Consider the following 16,968-nt stretch of genomic DNA (forward strand, 5'->3'; position numbering starts at 1 on the left):
AGCCAATACATAGATTATGGGGATACATGATGAACCAAAAACACAAGTACACGAAGGCAAACGGGAAGCAGGCTACAACAGAAAGTAGGAAATAACACATGGAGGTAATGAAAAACAAAGCGTTAAGATAAAACATTGTCAAACAAATGCAGGCTTTGAAAAACAGACGGGCTTTCTAACACATCCAAACATTAAACATCCAAACACAAATACAACCATTCAAATAATGAACAGCCAACTCCAAGGGAACCAGACAGGGTTTAAATACTTGAACTAATGAACACTAAACAAGGCGCAGGCGCAAATCATGAATAGTGAAAACCAAAACAAAAAAACTTTTTTTAACAAAGGTGACTCATTAATTTTTTTGAATAATTATAAATTTATTATAAAATTCCAGAATTTTTACATTGTGAATGGAAATTATGGTAGCTTAGTTTCAAAACTTTCTGTTAATGTGAACACAGAAATTTGTTCTAACATCTAACACTTCAGCAAGTGTGATGAGTCAATAGATATGAACAAAGTAACTCATGGTGTTTTCACATAATATAAAGCCTTTCCATATGACTTTTTTAAAAAGAAGATTAATCCAAAAGACCAGTCTGGAGAGAATACACTTTAATTTAAAAGAACTGATGATTCCAAACACTTATTTCATTAAATTTACATCACAGCAAAGCAAACTGGGCCTTCTCTGTTTGGAACACAATTATATGCGTAACAGTCACCATCACAACATCATGTGTTAGTAATTTAGCTCACATAAAAATTTACAGGAACACACACACACATTTTTAGTATGTATCATTTCAATACCCCTCTGCTTTAAGGGTTATATTTAGTTATAGAGTGAACACATGCTGTCCTACAATACATGCAAAAAACAAAAAATCTATTCTACACTATGAACAGCGAATTCCCATGAATATAAGCAACATACTCTCCATTCTTGCACTGGTCACAACCTCCCAAATTAATCCAGTTTCTGATACATCACATTAACTGCTCAAATGCAGTTACAGATCTTCAAATAGTCTCTGTTGCTTTTGTGTTGGATGACACGGACACTTTTCTCTGTGTCTGTCAAAACTAAAGAGTACAGGTATGACAAATATGGCAGAGGTCACAGCCTCTTATGGCTGTTGTTGGTTAAAATAATTAACTATGTAAAGCTGTTCCAAACAATGAAGGAATCATGTATAACTTTGTTCTATCATAGTACACTGCTAGTGTCTTACTGAAGAATATACAACCTTAGTGTCCACCACTTCAGTGTGTCTTCCCGCTTTCTTGATTTTCTTATCAGAAAATTGTACAGCAGCATATTTAGAATCCTGCACCTGCAATGACAGAAAATATTACACTAGATGATTTTTTTTTTTTTTTTTTACTTTGTCAGTGGTGGATTTCTTTAATCAATACTCATATCCAAATTGTATTACTGTAATCCTGAAATTTATTTTAAGATCTGATTCTTTTTATATTTTATGATTCTGTATTTGTGAAATTGCTGCTGTTCCAAAACCTTTCTAATTTGATCACAATTAGTTAAACTGCTTTCAGTTAATAAGTAAATCTTCAAATAAATAAAAATGTTCTTTCTTTTTATTTCTTTCCATATATATGTGGGTTTCAAACATCATGTATTTTCATAATTACCTCTTTCTCTTGTTGTACTTTATAGTCAGTTTCTGTAAGAATCAGTCAAAAATAAATTAGCTCTATTATTAATATAACATTAACAATATAACATACTGATGAAGTTTTGTTTTTTTTTTCTGAAAAGTTGTATTTTTGAACATGTCTAAAATCTTAATGGATCAGTTTTAAACAGCAGTATCAGCAATACCATCATTGTGTTGTTTTATCCTCTTCAGCATGATTAGAAGAACACTGATGAGAATCACAATCACACCACCGAACACCACTGTCAGCATGAAGAAGACATCTGAAGAGCAGTGAGCTGGAGAAGAGATTAAAAGAAAGGAGTTATTTTTAAATGTGTGCATGCAACTTTGCACTGAAATTCATCTATGTCTTGCAGTTGACTATTCCCAATCATATTTTAAACAGAACATAAACACTGAAATGAAGAGAGGATGGTTCAAATCTAATTAGAACAGTATAATAAGCAAAACAGGAACTGATCAGCAGAAGAATATGAGATAAACCTATTTCTGAACTGCCTTTGGAAGGTGTTTCATTTCGCTCTGGAAAAACAACAACAAAAACATTTGTTCAATTATTAATTCAGTTGCATGAATTTAATATAAATCTTAATATTAATCTTAATCTTCTTAGCTGAAGAATTTGAGATAACAAACCTTGATCAGAGGTGGTCTTGAAAAGTGTTTGGTTTCTCTCTTAAAAAAAAAATCTTATTGATGAATACAGTCACAGGAATTTAATAAAACGTGATTAAAAATTATCAAACATACCATATAAATGTTAATGAGTGATGTAATGTGACTGTTTTGCAAAAATGTTACCTGTTACTTGTAAATATGTTGCGTTACTGAAGTAAATATCAGTACTCTGCCAAATGCCACAGTAATACAGTCCTGAATCAGTGTGTTTCACTGCAGATATTGTAAGAGAGGAGTACTGGGATTTTACGGACATCACCATTTGCTTACTTTGATTAAAAAAAGAACAAGGGCTTGATGCAGAATATTTTAAATACAACTGGCATGCAACATGATGTGGAACAGAATGATCTGTGTGCATGAACCAATATATGCGAGCTGGTTCTGTCCGGTTATACTGGTACCAAATGGTGACATCATCACCAGGTTCTGCCACCAATATTAAAGTGTCTGGAGAGCCCAGAGTTACTGGAAGCAAATCTGTAGTCCAGAAAACAACAAAAAATATAAATAAACACAAACTGTCTGAGGAGGACAGTATAAAAGTATATTCATCTTTAATCCTGGACACCTATCCATCTTCATCTTCATGACTTCTCTAAAACAACAGTTTATTTGCTCTATCTAATAATGTAAATTAGATTAGTATTACTTACAAATGCCATGGAACCGGAGAATCAGGAACAATATACAAACCATCCCTGTTATCAGACCTGAAGAGGAAATGTGTCTCTTGAATGACACTATGCTTTTTATTGTTGGAGGTGTGGCTTATACATGAAAATAATTGTGTGTATATAAAATGTAGTTCATATATAAATAAGCAGATAATAGTAATAGTAGATAATAAAGAAGAAATTAAATAATTGTCATTCTTTGTATTTTTTTTATTACAACTTCACTGTTTGTGTTGGTTTATACTCGTACAGATGTCTGCCTGAATCATTGACAGACACCATGTTTCTTACCAATGAATATCAGATTTTTGCTAGTAGGCCTGTGCTTCCAGCTCTGTCCCCTCTCACTCTTCGGCAAACCCCGTCAGCTATGCTTAAATGTATGCAGTGTAAATCAGACCAAATACAAAACAATAGAAAACAAACCAAAGGTGTCAGTTTAACTCTAACACAAGGAAAATAGTCAAATATGGCTGAAAGTTACCATAATGGCTATATCTGTCAGTATTGTGTGCTTTGATCTTCTTGGTGGCTAGTATTAGCCACCAAGAAGATCTCTGTTCTCTCCTGCCTTGGTGTGACTGGCTCAGCATGGAAATGTTTTCAGTCCTATCTGAAGGGACGGTCCTATCAGGTAACATGGAGAGGATCCACATTAATCCATATTAATATTTAAATGACCACTGACTCTGCTCCTATGTTGACTAACTAAAACTCTAGAACTTATTGTAGGGTATGGTTTATTGCATTGATGTTGACTGCTCCTATGTTGACTAACAATTACTTACTGTTTATTGTACTGCTTGTTGTCTGAGATGGAGCTTATGTATTTTGCACTTCTAGGCATTTGTATTGATCCCTTTATTTCAACAGTATCCTAGTTCAGTAGTATCTTGGACTCTAACCTACTGTACTGGCTAGAGTAGATGACAAAGCACTTCTGCAAGTCATTTTGGATAAGAGCATCTGTTAAATGCTGTAAATGTATTACTGATCCTGGCTTCTGTGTATAGGCAGGTAATTTCTGTATAGCTGACCAGTGTTCGATCCTTGTTTCATTCATTCATTCATTCATTCATTCATGTCCACCAGTGTCCTAGTATGTTAGCCAACCATGGAGCCTACAGCTAACAGCTGGATAATTTTGCTGTTTTTTTAGCCAGAAGCTAGTAGACATATATCATGTTAGGCTCAGGTCCTGACCAGTTCTTGGGCCTGGTACCTTAGTCATAAGTGCTGCTATATAGTGTTTTTGGGGGTTTGGGGGTTTTTTTGGTATTGCTAGGATTACTCTCTTTGGACTGAGGTAGCATTGAAATTCATGGGATTTACTGGAGCCATTTTTTCAGCTTAAGGGTCACAGCTCCAAGTAGTCCAATCACTACTGGGACAACTTTGACCCTCCACCTTCTCTCTGTTTCCTCAGGTGAACTTCTGTAATTAGTCAACAATAAACTGGTCATTGGAGTGACAAGGGTATCTAATGAGAACAGTGATCAAAGTTTTAATGCAAAGCGTTGACAGAAGAATCGAGGGTCCACAATGAGGAAGGAAAGCACCCAGACCCTGGTGTGCAGTATGAGCATAGAAAATAGCTCTTAAGTGAGCAGTCCAAAACCTTTGATGTGGTTAACCACCTTTGTGTTCATGCAAAAGCAAACTGTCAGTGCACAGAAATGCACACACATTTACACACATCTGTTTCCATCACACAGTGCTCTGGACAAAAGATACCTAAAAGACAAGTGCTAAATTAAACCTGAGTGCTATAACAAAACTTTAAATTTTACATTATAAAAAAACAGAATATACACATCTTCAATAATTTGTTTAACAATTGAAAAGCTGGTTTGTTAGTAGAATATGAGAATTTCAATGCCACATCTGTATGTGGTCAGGGGTCTCTGACAGTGTAGCTAGCTGTGCTCTATTTGGATTGAAGGATGGTTTAGGGTGAAGCTAGCCCAGTCAGAGTGTCTGTTAGGCAACATTTGAAATGTTCACTCAGCTGTCCTATAACATCCTGCATTAGGCAGCTCAGTTCAGTGGCCGACTGTGCGAGCAGGTTTACACTCCAGGGTTGTAACTATCAGCAAACAGAAAGAAACAAAAATGTAATGCAGCTTCAAAGAATGCATAGATCTGTCTGTATATAAAAAAGTACATAGTACTACCAGTACAACCAGTAAGAGTGCTCACAAAGCCAAGACAAAACAAGACAAGCTGATGTGTAACCGTGAGCCCTATAAAGAATAACAGGTGGGAGAAAATAGTTTCAACAAGAGAAGGGCCAGCAGTGGGTAGAGGGAGCAGTGTGAGTTTGTGACATTAACATAAATAAAAATACAACCTTCAAATATCATTAAATATTATGGTAAAAAATGCAGAGGGAAGAAAAAGGCAGTGAACATCTCTGACATGGAAATCAATTCAATTAATCTGGTAGTGCTCAGGTTAGCTACAGTGCACACTCCAGTTTGGAAGACATCTTCATAAAATGTGTGGATCAAAAAGCCTGACCACAGCTTAAAAAATGCACAGTACAGGCAATACAGTCAGCAAGATTGGAAAGAAAATAAGACAAGCGGATGTGTATTTGACACCTGATCAGCCCAATAACAGGTGTGAGAAAATAATCTAAACAAAAAAGCACCAGTTGTGGGGATGATGTGGCTTTGGGACAGTACCAAATGAAAAACAGAAATCTAAAATGTCAAACATTGTGGTTAAAAATACAGAGGGAAACAAATTTGTCAATGGACAGTGAACAACTCCGTGACATACATAAATAGATGAGAGTAGTCCTATAGTGCCTGATTATCAGATATGTGTATGTTTATACATGCAGAATGTGAATCTTCCATCTGTAAAGTGTTAAACATCATACTCATGATATTTCTTATGCTTAAAATGTGATCTTCATTTAAGTTTCTAATGTAAAATGTTTTTCAAAAAGTTTAAAATGAAATTGTAAAAATGTTACAACCCAAGTGAAGCACATGTATCTACTGAAAAAGATGCACAGCAGTTTCAGGTGTTTGTAGTTTTGCCTGTAGAACAAAATATGTCTGAGTGATGTCACCGGAAAATGAAGACATATTCCTGATAGGTAGCGTATGACTGTCCCCTAGTGGTACATAGATGCCATCTTGAAACTTGTCCAGAATGAACCAATAACCAGCACCGTGTGATCTACAAGGGTATGAAAGTTCAGAACAGGATACAAGTTCATTCAGGTAGTGAGTGAGATTTACATGTTTTTTCAGTTGTTCCTGGTGCTGCACTCAGACCGAGCAGAACCACCAAAGACATGTAGCCTTGGTGAGGGGACAGCAAAAATTATTTTCACCAACCCAACTGTGCCTTTCTTTCTGGAGGGCAGGATTTTAAAAAGCTTTTAGAAGGCTAAAGTTTATTCATATACAAATGTCCATGTCTTTGGATAAATGGTGTTTGAAGTAATCAAAGAAAAAGGACGAAATTGCAGACAAATGTTACATTTGACACGTCACACGACGACTTGATCTTAAGACTGCTGCTTTTCCAACAAAATGTGCATGTAAAGAAACTAAACAGGTGGTGAGGAGCCTTTGTGTGCATGGAAGTAAACTGGATAAGTGCAATTACTTCACCCATTTTGGTTGACTTTAGCTAACATTATCCAGCTTTGCTAGCTAGTTAGCGTTAGCTAGGTTAGTATCTACATGAGTGACTTGCTAAGCTTGGTGCTATACTAGACTAAAACTACTCCATGTAGTTGAATTAGAGATTTATAGAGTATCTTATGATTGTGAATTCGATGTAGATCGCTTTTACAATAACGATAACATTTGTGTTTAGCTAGCTAGCTATTGTCATTAATAGCTCAGTGAGACGTTTCTAATGTTATTTCCCATAATGATCCAGCACACTTTCCAAACACTTACCAGTCGGAATTCCCAATTCTGATTGCTGGTTCAGGTTGTTTGTTGCTCTCTGGTGCAGCTTTTTCTGTCTGTCTCAAATCTAAATGGTTGAATTTCGCTGTTATGACATATTGTCACTGCAGATTCATCATCTTCATCAAATTCAAAAATATCTTCGCAATCTGTGAATTTTGCAGTGCTGGTTCTTCAGTCCACGTCAGTCATAATGGTGTTTGATGTAGACGTTGTTCACTATTGTCCACCAGTGACGTCACTTTGCAACTTTGTGGAATTTCTGGAGCGACATCAGGGTTTTCCGTCAATTTATATGAATTTCTAAGCATACTTATAAATATGCATAGGTAAAATTACAGTTCTATGATATTAAAATGGTATTTAACCTTTAAACCTGCTAAAAACTTGTGCATTGTTCTAAAGCATCTATAATATTTACTAGCAAAAACATAAAGACTCAAAAAGACTACGCAATTAATGAGTGCTTCTAGCAAGGTTCTGTGTGCTGTTGCAGAGCTGTTTTTTGAAATATCCAGTAGATAGTTTGTTATTGCAGTCAAAGTCACTGTACAGTCCATAGTGAGATGAAATGACGTTTAACTTGATTTACAATATGATTTGGATTAAGTTGTGACTAGATTCCCACAACCAGACAAAATCATTGCCATCATTCCACATCAGCATGTAAGACAGATTAAAGTAGTAAATGTGGGTCATAACTGGGCCATCACTCATTTGCTGTCTGGGTGGGAAGCTGGAAAAAACAATGGAACAAAAGCCAAACAGCAGGCTCAATTAGGACTTAACACTAACAAGACCTGGAGAACTATTTGGGGAACTTCCCCAACTACAAAAAAAAAAACAAAAAACAAAACATAGCCCAAGAACCACCACTCTCCATGTTACCAATCCAGCACAGTAACACTAACATTAATCTGACCTCCTGTTCACAATAGTGCTTTTTACAACATATGTTTTCACAAAGCAGCTTTACAAATGTCTGTCCAAGTCCAATCCCCCAGTGAGTTCAAGGGTGATGTGAGTTCATCACCATACTGCATCTCCCATTCTCCACAGAAGCACCAGGATACGAAATACAATGATTAGCAATTTCTCTCTCAAAATAGAAAGGTTTTATACAGTCTCTTGTTTTCCTGAAACATATTTATCATGTGTGCTATTATCCAATCAGTTAAGCAGTGAAGCACTACAGGTTAGGGCCATAAACTAGGAGGATACATGCTGGTTAACTCCAGCATTAACACTAACATTACTGAACTTTCTCAGTTCTGAGGACATTTCTCAGTTCTAAGGACTTACAAACTACCAAAGGACCATCAGCCAGTTTTTATTATGTAATTGCCTGATAGAGAAGCATTGAAGTTGATGCTGTACTGTGCATTTAGAAAGAAGCCTTATATTTCCTGGGTGTGATTGTATATATGTGTGTCATCACAATAAATCACAATACATCTATTTCTCTCTCTCTCTCTCTCTCTCTCTCTCTCTCTCTCTCTAAGTATAACACAATATTTCTGTAGAAATATAAGCGCCATTACACATGAATTAGATAGTGAAGCACTACAGGTTAGTAGCCATAAACTAGGAGACTGCATTCCGGTCAACTCCAGCATTGTTAGGGTTAAATTTTGGTGGCGGAGCCTGAAGTGCCCCTCACAGTGCTTTCTAACACCTCATTCTGCTTATGAAGGACTGCATACATAGCTGAGGTGATGAATCAGATGTTGTAGCACATGTTCACCTCTAGATGGCACACCAAAGCAGCATTTGTTTATTTCTGCATTACTGCTTACTGTGCACAAGACCATAACATTTTCTGCTAATAATATAAGACACTTATGAGTCTAAAAACATTCAGATTCCTGAGCAAGAAAATAAAATTCACATATACATACAAAATGTGTTTTTTAAATACATTTGAGAGTGTATATTTCACCAAGGCTGAATTTGTATATTTCTGCATAACATCTTTGTTTACAAAACCTGCAGATGGTCAGGCTGTAGTAACATACACATATGGTAAATATCACATTCAGGGTCACCACTAGATGGCGTGCCAAGGCTGTATTTGAATATTTCTGCATTAAGTCTTTGTTTACAAAACCTTAACTATTCCATCTGCAGAGGGTCAGGCTGTAGTAATACTCACAGCTCTAACCCCAGCTGGAGAGGGTCAGGTTGGTAGTCAGATCAATGAGACAAATCTGAAGGAAAAGGATAGGTTGAACTCTGACAATTGATTGTTGTGATGAATGGTAATCCGTGGTTAATGGTGAGAAGTTTACATGAAATGTTTTAGCCAGAAATTCATATTAATTCTTACAGTTCCTTTATGTTTACTGTTGCTGCTTCAGCCAGTACTCATTTTTAGAAGATCATCCTTTGCTTATGAATATGAATCTCCAGCTTTTTGGATTTGTGACCACACTCATCACATACAGTATATATCACACTACCACAAAGATCAGTGTAATGTTCAATCAACTTTAGTTCACTTAGGTTTCTGCAGTGCTTTTACAACAGACGTTGTCTTAAAGCAGCTTTAGACCCAACCCAGTTGAAGCTCTAAAGGGCCAAAGTCGTTTAGGTCTAGATGTTTAAAAAGTGACTGCCATAAAAATTATGTAGGATCGTATAAAGAAGAAACCTTGGGTAGAGTCCAACTTTGCAAGGAAAACCCATCCTTCGTTGCACGACACGCACACATCATGTTCCTGTCTGTAATTCTGAGCACTGTTACCTATTCATATCTTCTTGGTCTACTGTTTGTTGTGTGAGTTGTTCAGTATTTCATTATCTTTGCAGTGTTCCAGTGATTCCATATATTTCCCAGTTCTTAAAGATGAAGATGTCAGTGAATATCTAAATAGTTTTATTATTTTATGCATGAAATCCATTACATAAATAATTCCTGCAAAAATGATGTGCTATTCCACTTCTGGTCTGTCCATTTCAGTACTAGAATGCATAGATGCATCATTAAGTCATTGTTGATCATGGTTGTACCTGCACTTTGCAGAACCCTTCAGCACATCATACATGAACAGCTGAATTACTGTAGTTGATGTAAGATGAAGGCAACTTCACTTTGTACATGATCTGGAATTTTATATGAAACACAGTCATAGAGATTATTATGAAATGTCTCTATATTTAAGCAGCTTTGGTATTACATTTGTTCAAAAATTGTACACTTGTCTTTGTCCAATATATATTCAGTTACAAAGGCCTGACATATTTGGTCTCTATTTTCTGCCTTTCAGATCTATACACTGTGTTATTTATATACTGGTATATGACATTTTTTTCAGTAGTGCGAGATGCACTCAGGGATATTTTAACCACAGAGATGTGGGAACTTCTGTTCAATTCTGTTCTTAGTTCAGCTGCAAGCTGAGAAAATGTTGCCAGAGGTCACAGTTGAATGAGATCAGTAACACAGATCAGTCACAGATCAGACACCAACATGCACACACAGCTACAGATGTTTCCATCACACCATGCTGTGGATGAAAATGCCTAAAAGTGCAGAGCTAAAAGTATAGTTCTATGATATTAAAATGGTATTTAGTTAATGGAATATTTGTGATTCTGATTAATTACAAAAACATTGCAGATGAATCTGTACATTCTCACTATAGTCCACAAACTTGCATTCACAGGACACACATCACTTAAATTCACTTATTGTGTAGAGAATTCTGCCACTAGCAGAATAAGCCACATCACTACTTCGTGCAAAGACAAACTGGACATGCACACATGCCTACAGATCTGGTTCCATCACACAGTGCTTTGGACAAAAACGTATACAAGACCACAGCTAAATTACAGTTATGTGTTTAATCTTAATATGGTAATTAATTAATGGAATATTTGTGATTTTGATTCATTAGAAAAATCTTGCAGATGAATCCATGCACTCTCACTACAGTCCACAAATTTGCATTAACAAGATGCACATCGCTTCAACTGCCTTACTGCGCACAGAATTGCACCACTTTGAATTCCACAGTAAACTGCTACTGTAAGCACAGAACATGACAGCATAAGGTGATGTATTGAAAAAGGGAGAATATAAGTAAAACTAAAACTAATCCAAAAAATTCAAAAAGTGGAATTTAAGTTCATCCTCATGCAGGAACATTTTACCTTTTTTATGTAAAAAGTTCTTCTTTATCCAGGAACAGAACAGTTGTACAGTTAGTACCACCAACATTATTAAGTGCTGGTGGTATAAGCATAATGTGGTTAGAGTGTAAGAGGTGCTAGCATTATTCATATGTTTTTATAGCTGCATTGTGAGTCGCAGAGAAAACATGGTAGCTTTCTCCCTATGACAGTGGGAGTTATCATGTAATAGGGGCTGATAGTTGATGGTTATTGTTTCTAACTAACACTGTGGTAATTAATTGCAAATAAATAAATGCACACAATGAATCAATGAACATATGCAAATAAACAAGTTTTGTGAGAACTAAATACTTTCACATTCTAAAGAGTTCCTTATGAAACCCAAAACAATAAGAGAAGAGATTTTTTTAAAAAGGTTTATGCCAAAGACAGGCCCTATTTCACCAGAAGACACTCTCAGGTCATGTGAAGGCTTGTTTTAACAGAGCTCCTCAAATGAATGTCGGTGATCAGTCAACAGAAAATGGGTTGGAAAAAAGCAGGGGGTATCTAGAGAGAACAGCACGCAGTAGTTGTTGATGTAGGATATGTGAAATAAAACAGAGGATCCATGCAGAGGTTGGAAACTATTCCTAGTGCAGTGCAATAAGAGCAGAGAGAACGGCTGCTAGTGTAACAGCAGACAGGAAGGTGGTTCTATCTCAGGCTAGGATGATGCTATGATATAACAAACCCACTGTTTGCTGTTTATGTGCAGGCGAACTACTTGCACACAGACAGACACGCCCATATACCCTCACACCTGTTTCCATCACATGGTTTGCTATAAAAATATAGCATGACTGGATGTTTAAAAAATTGCTAAAATATTGACAGGGATTCTGAAGCATTGCAAGTGAATCTGGTCTCTCCCAGTACAAACAATAGACACTTTTCATGTGTTTTTTTTTTGTGTGTATGAAAATAATGCTTGGTTTACAAGTTCTCTGTTACTGAAACATAACGATAAACATTTCAACAAACACGTGAGTAGTGTGTGAGTGTCATCCATGTGTGTGTTCTGATCCCCTTGCTGTTGATGAAGGTCAGTGCCTCATCTCTTCTGTGGACCCTCAGGATTGGCATAACCAGGCTGAACACGCCTCAGTGCATGATGGAGTTTGGATCACATCCCAGTGCTGAACACGTTGCAGTCCATAATGAGATTTAGATAAGTAATACATCTGATGCAAAAATACTTTACATCTCTCCTAAGACATCTGCTGGATGATAAAATCACTATACTGGCTTTAACTCAGTCAAATGTGTTCATGAGATGCCTTGAGCTTACCCAGACCAGAGGGCAATACTTATCATTAACATTAATCATTAATCTAGTTTCTTCAAATGTATCGCCTACAAGCGCAAAGTGGACCAGTGCTAAGGAGCGACTCCCACCACACGAGGCAGGAGACCATGTGTGTGGTGATTAAAGACAGCCAGGCACACAGGTCTGCTGTACGGGTACGTGGGTCCATACACCATCATCCACCGTATTAACGAGGTCACCTGTGGGGTTGGCTTACCGGGGAGCAGTCATGCATTTTCGGCTTTCCAAATCTCTGCCCTGAAGCTCATGATCCCAGGATGAGAGCAGTGTTGCTGCCATATATACACACACACACACACACACACACACAAACACACACACACACACACACACACACACACACACACACACACACACACACATACACACAAACACACACACACATACACACACACACAAACACACACACATACACACAAACACACACACACATATACACACACACACAAACACACACACACAAACACACACACACACACACACACACACACACACACACACATACACACACACACACACACACACACACATACACACACACACACAGAAACAGAGAGAGTCCCTCCTTTATCCAGTACTTTCTAACACACCTCATTCTGCTCATGAAGGAATGCATACATAGCCGAGGTGCTGAATCAGATGTTGTAGCACATAGTCACCACTAGATGGAGTGCCAAGACTGGATTTGAATATTTCTGCATTACGTTTTTGTTTACTATATACAAGACCTTAACTATTTCACCTGCAGAGGATCAGACTGTGGTAGTATTAACAGCTCTAACGGTGACTGGCAAGGGTCAAGTTGACAGTCATCTTACAGAGCCAAACCTGAAGGAAAAGGAAATGTTGGATGGAGAAAAGGGAGTATGGTGGTGAATGGTAATCAGATTAATGTATAATACCTGCAGAAACAGTGTTTAAACAGATTGTGTATGAGCTATTAAGGTTGAAGACGATTGATATGAGAGGAAAAAATAAATTTCTCTGGACTCTTTTGGATATATAAATGGATGATGTATACCTAATTTACAGATGTAAATTGTATCGTTAATTGTTAATGTATAGAGTGAAGGTAGTCTGGGTCCTCCGGTGGATATTGTTTGTGAGGATTTTTTGATGACGTGTTTGTACTGAATTGAATTTTCTCAGTAAAGTCAATTTAAAAGATGTAATCAGATTAATGTTGAGTAGACAGCATGAAATGTTTTAGCTAATAGGAACTCCTATTAATTATTACAGTTCATTTAAGTTTGTTTCTGCTGCTTCCTTATCAGTCTGTCATCATTTTTAGATCATCATCATGTTCCTGAATAAACATGATTCTCTACAGCTCCTTGGATTTGTGACCACTCTTGTTAGTAATTACTGCACCCATCACATACTGCAAATAACACAAATGATCTTAAAATTATTTACTATTCCACTTATTGTCTGTACATTTCAGTACTAAGACCACATAGATCTATCATTAAGTACTTATGGGTGACAGTTAAACTTACACTTTGCAGAACCCTTCAGTACATTATACATGAACAGCTGAATTACTCTAGTTGATGGTAAATGAAGACTAATTTACTTTGTACATGGTCCAGAATGGTATATGAAACAGCCATACAGATTATAATATGTGTCCATACTTACGCAACTAAGATATTTAAAAAATGTTTTTGTTTTTCCAAGCTCTATACCTGGGTACACTTGTCAGTTTTCAGCCTTTACATCAGCAAAAACCTGAAATATCTGTAAACCTTTCAGATAAACACACTGTCATTTATAACAATTGTATTTGTCTTTTTTCAGTAGTGTGAGATGAACTCTGAGGTTTTTTACCACAGAGATGTGAGAACACCTGTTCTGTTCTTAGTTTAGTCACAAGCTAAGGAACCTTTGTCATAGGTCACAACTGAATATCAACCACCAACCTGGTTTATAAAGAGATCAGTCACCGGGGTAAGAGTGGAAGTTAGAATGAGACTTAGTAAAATTACATATGTTCTGTAAAATTTTAGTGCTGCTGGAAAGTAACACAGTTTAATAGCTATTCTATAATTATTTTCTAGCACTCAAGTTGTAACAAAATGCTGTAGGTATGCTAATGTAGTTTATCTAGCTGTATTGATTCATGTAGCAAAATGATTCATGTAGCACCTTTTACAATACAAATGATTACAAAGCAGCTTTACAAATATATGGGTCCAGATAAATTAATGCATGAAACAAAGCAAATGGTGCAGATTATATACAACAAGTGTACTGCAGTGTCTGAAATAAAGCTTGAACAGTAAACCTGCACAGTTTATTTCTGTGACTGGCTATAGAAAGAGGTGTGGTTAGTGTGTGTGGTGAAAATGGTGTGTGTTTATCATGCAGCAAGGAATGAGTGAAAATGGGTCACAATCTTTTTTTTGGAGACCACAAAGACCATGATGTACTAAAGCCACACCAATGCATGTAGCCAAAACTCGTTGTTAATCATATTTGAAAATATGAAGATGATATAATTAAGTAAAATATTATAATTTTGTTCAACAACTTTAGGGTTAGAGTTAGCTTTCATATTCTGTCCTATTATTACTATAAGAGATATAGAACTGAATCTATTACAACAGAAATGATCTGGGATTGACACTTGGAGTAAAATTGCCTCAAACAGGTATGTGGGCAGGTGTTCACAGTACAAAGTTGGTGTAAATATTGCCTTATTTTGTTTTTTTTATGTAATGTCAGGATAACTTGATAAGTTTTCAGTAAAAATGTTTCAATGTATGTTTGATGGCCCGAGTACCACAGGACAAGGAGCAGGATGGATAGACCTCTCTCAACGCAGACAGACACAAACATGAACGAGAAGTAATAAACATTAATGCACTCACATTTTACAGTCCAGTGAACATAGACACAGGCAGAAACATGAATGATTCCAACCAGTAAATGCATACTAACATGACCGTGAACCACACACACACACACACACACACACGAACAAACGAAGAATGGGGTGCAGGTGTGTGCTAAAAGGCGGGCGAGGTTACAAACAAGACACAAGTCACAACTAACTGAACTCGCACTGCACGTGGCGGGCCATACTACGTGATCAGTGGGAAGTGGACCATACAGTGACAGTATGTTTATATATAAACATACTCCAGGTGAGCAACAGTGCAGGTGAGTAACTGCAGTGTACTGCAGTAAAAGGTGTACAAATATTCACAATTGTAGTGAAGTACACAAGGTTTCCAGGGAAACAGGATGTTCAGACAGAGGTCCAAATTTATGACGTTACTAATTATCAATTTAAACAATCTAAATTTAATTAACTCAACACCCTGGTGTCACTGAATGTTACAAAATATGAGCTTAATAAGCTCACCCAGTATCATTGCACTGTGAATTAAGTAATGGTAGCTTGGTTTGTTCACTTTATTTTAATGTGGATATTGAAAAATCTATAATTCTTCCACAAATGCAATGCTAGTCAATAAATATGACCATAGTTAAGTCATATATAACTCGACATTTTCACTTCATATAAAGACTTTTCGCATAATTTATTACAAATGAACACTGCAGCAAAAGACAATCCATTTTTCTTTCCATTTAAGTCACATATTGCATCTTTTCAAATATCAAATCAAACAAGTCAAACCACACTTTTTCTGATTAGAACACATTTATATACACATCAGCCAAAACACAAAAAATTCTGTCAATAATATAGCTAAAACACACACACACACACACACACACACACACACACACACACACACACACACACACACACACAAAACATACATTCTTCCATACAATCTTTTACTTCTCTTCTACTTCCTTTTTTGCAACAAAAGCACTTTTACAAAGACAAACACATAAACAACAATAAAAAAATAAAATACAATTGAGCAACTACTCATATATAAAATACAAGTATAAAGTATAAATACAAAAGCATGTGCACATTGCTGGACTTTAAGTCTTTACTCCTGTGCTGAATTGTTGAACAGTAGCACTAGAATGATCTGTTGTCAATACAACATACTTATGGGCTCATACCCTGGTGACATAATGTATTACCCAAACTATTAAAAACTTACATTAGTCACATGAAACTTCCAAACTCTCCTGGATTAATTCAGTCTATGACTCATCACACTCTCTGGTCAGTCACAACAGTGTTTACAGAGCTTCAAAACTCTAATGTTTTTGTATTTGATGACATTGACACTGCTTACTGTATGTAAAACTACACTGATTGCTATATGTGAAACTACATTATGCACGATTACTATTAAATATACTATTACATATATGACTGAGGTCAAAGGTGAGGTCATGAACTACTGTGTTACCTCTCATGGCTTTAATCACTTAGAATAATATATATATATATATATATATATATATATATATATATATATATATATATATATATATATATATATATATATTAGGGGTGGGACTTTAACGCGTTAATTTCGATT

General features: G+C 36.2%; 1 protein-coding gene across 1 annotated transcript; it reads right to left on the reverse strand.

Moving 5' to 3' along the window:
• Positions 1 to 787: 787 nt before the first annotated feature.
• Positions 788 to 3,130, reverse strand: LOC113568703. Its single transcript, XM_035526257.1, has 7 exons — positions 3,026 to 3,130; positions 2,493 to 2,849; positions 2,328 to 2,366; positions 2,175 to 2,213; positions 1,853 to 1,966; positions 1,663 to 1,694; positions 788 to 1,343 (listed from the first exon to the last, which is right to left on the reverse strand). The coding sequence occupies exons 1-7, from the start codon at positions 3,066 to 3,068 to the stop codon at positions 1,230 to 1,232; spliced, it is 738 nt and encodes a 245-aa protein (XP_035382150.1). The 5' UTR covers positions 3,069 to 3,130; the 3' UTR covers positions 788 to 1,229.
• Positions 3,131 to 16,968: the final 13,838 nt, after the last annotated feature.

This window comes from Electrophorus electricus, chromosome 5 (assembly GCF_013358815.1).
Source record: "Electrophorus electricus isolate fEleEle1 chromosome 5, fEleEle1.pri, whole genome shotgun sequence".
NCBI lineage: Eukaryota > Metazoa > Chordata > Actinopteri > Gymnotiformes > Gymnotidae > Electrophorus > Electrophorus electricus.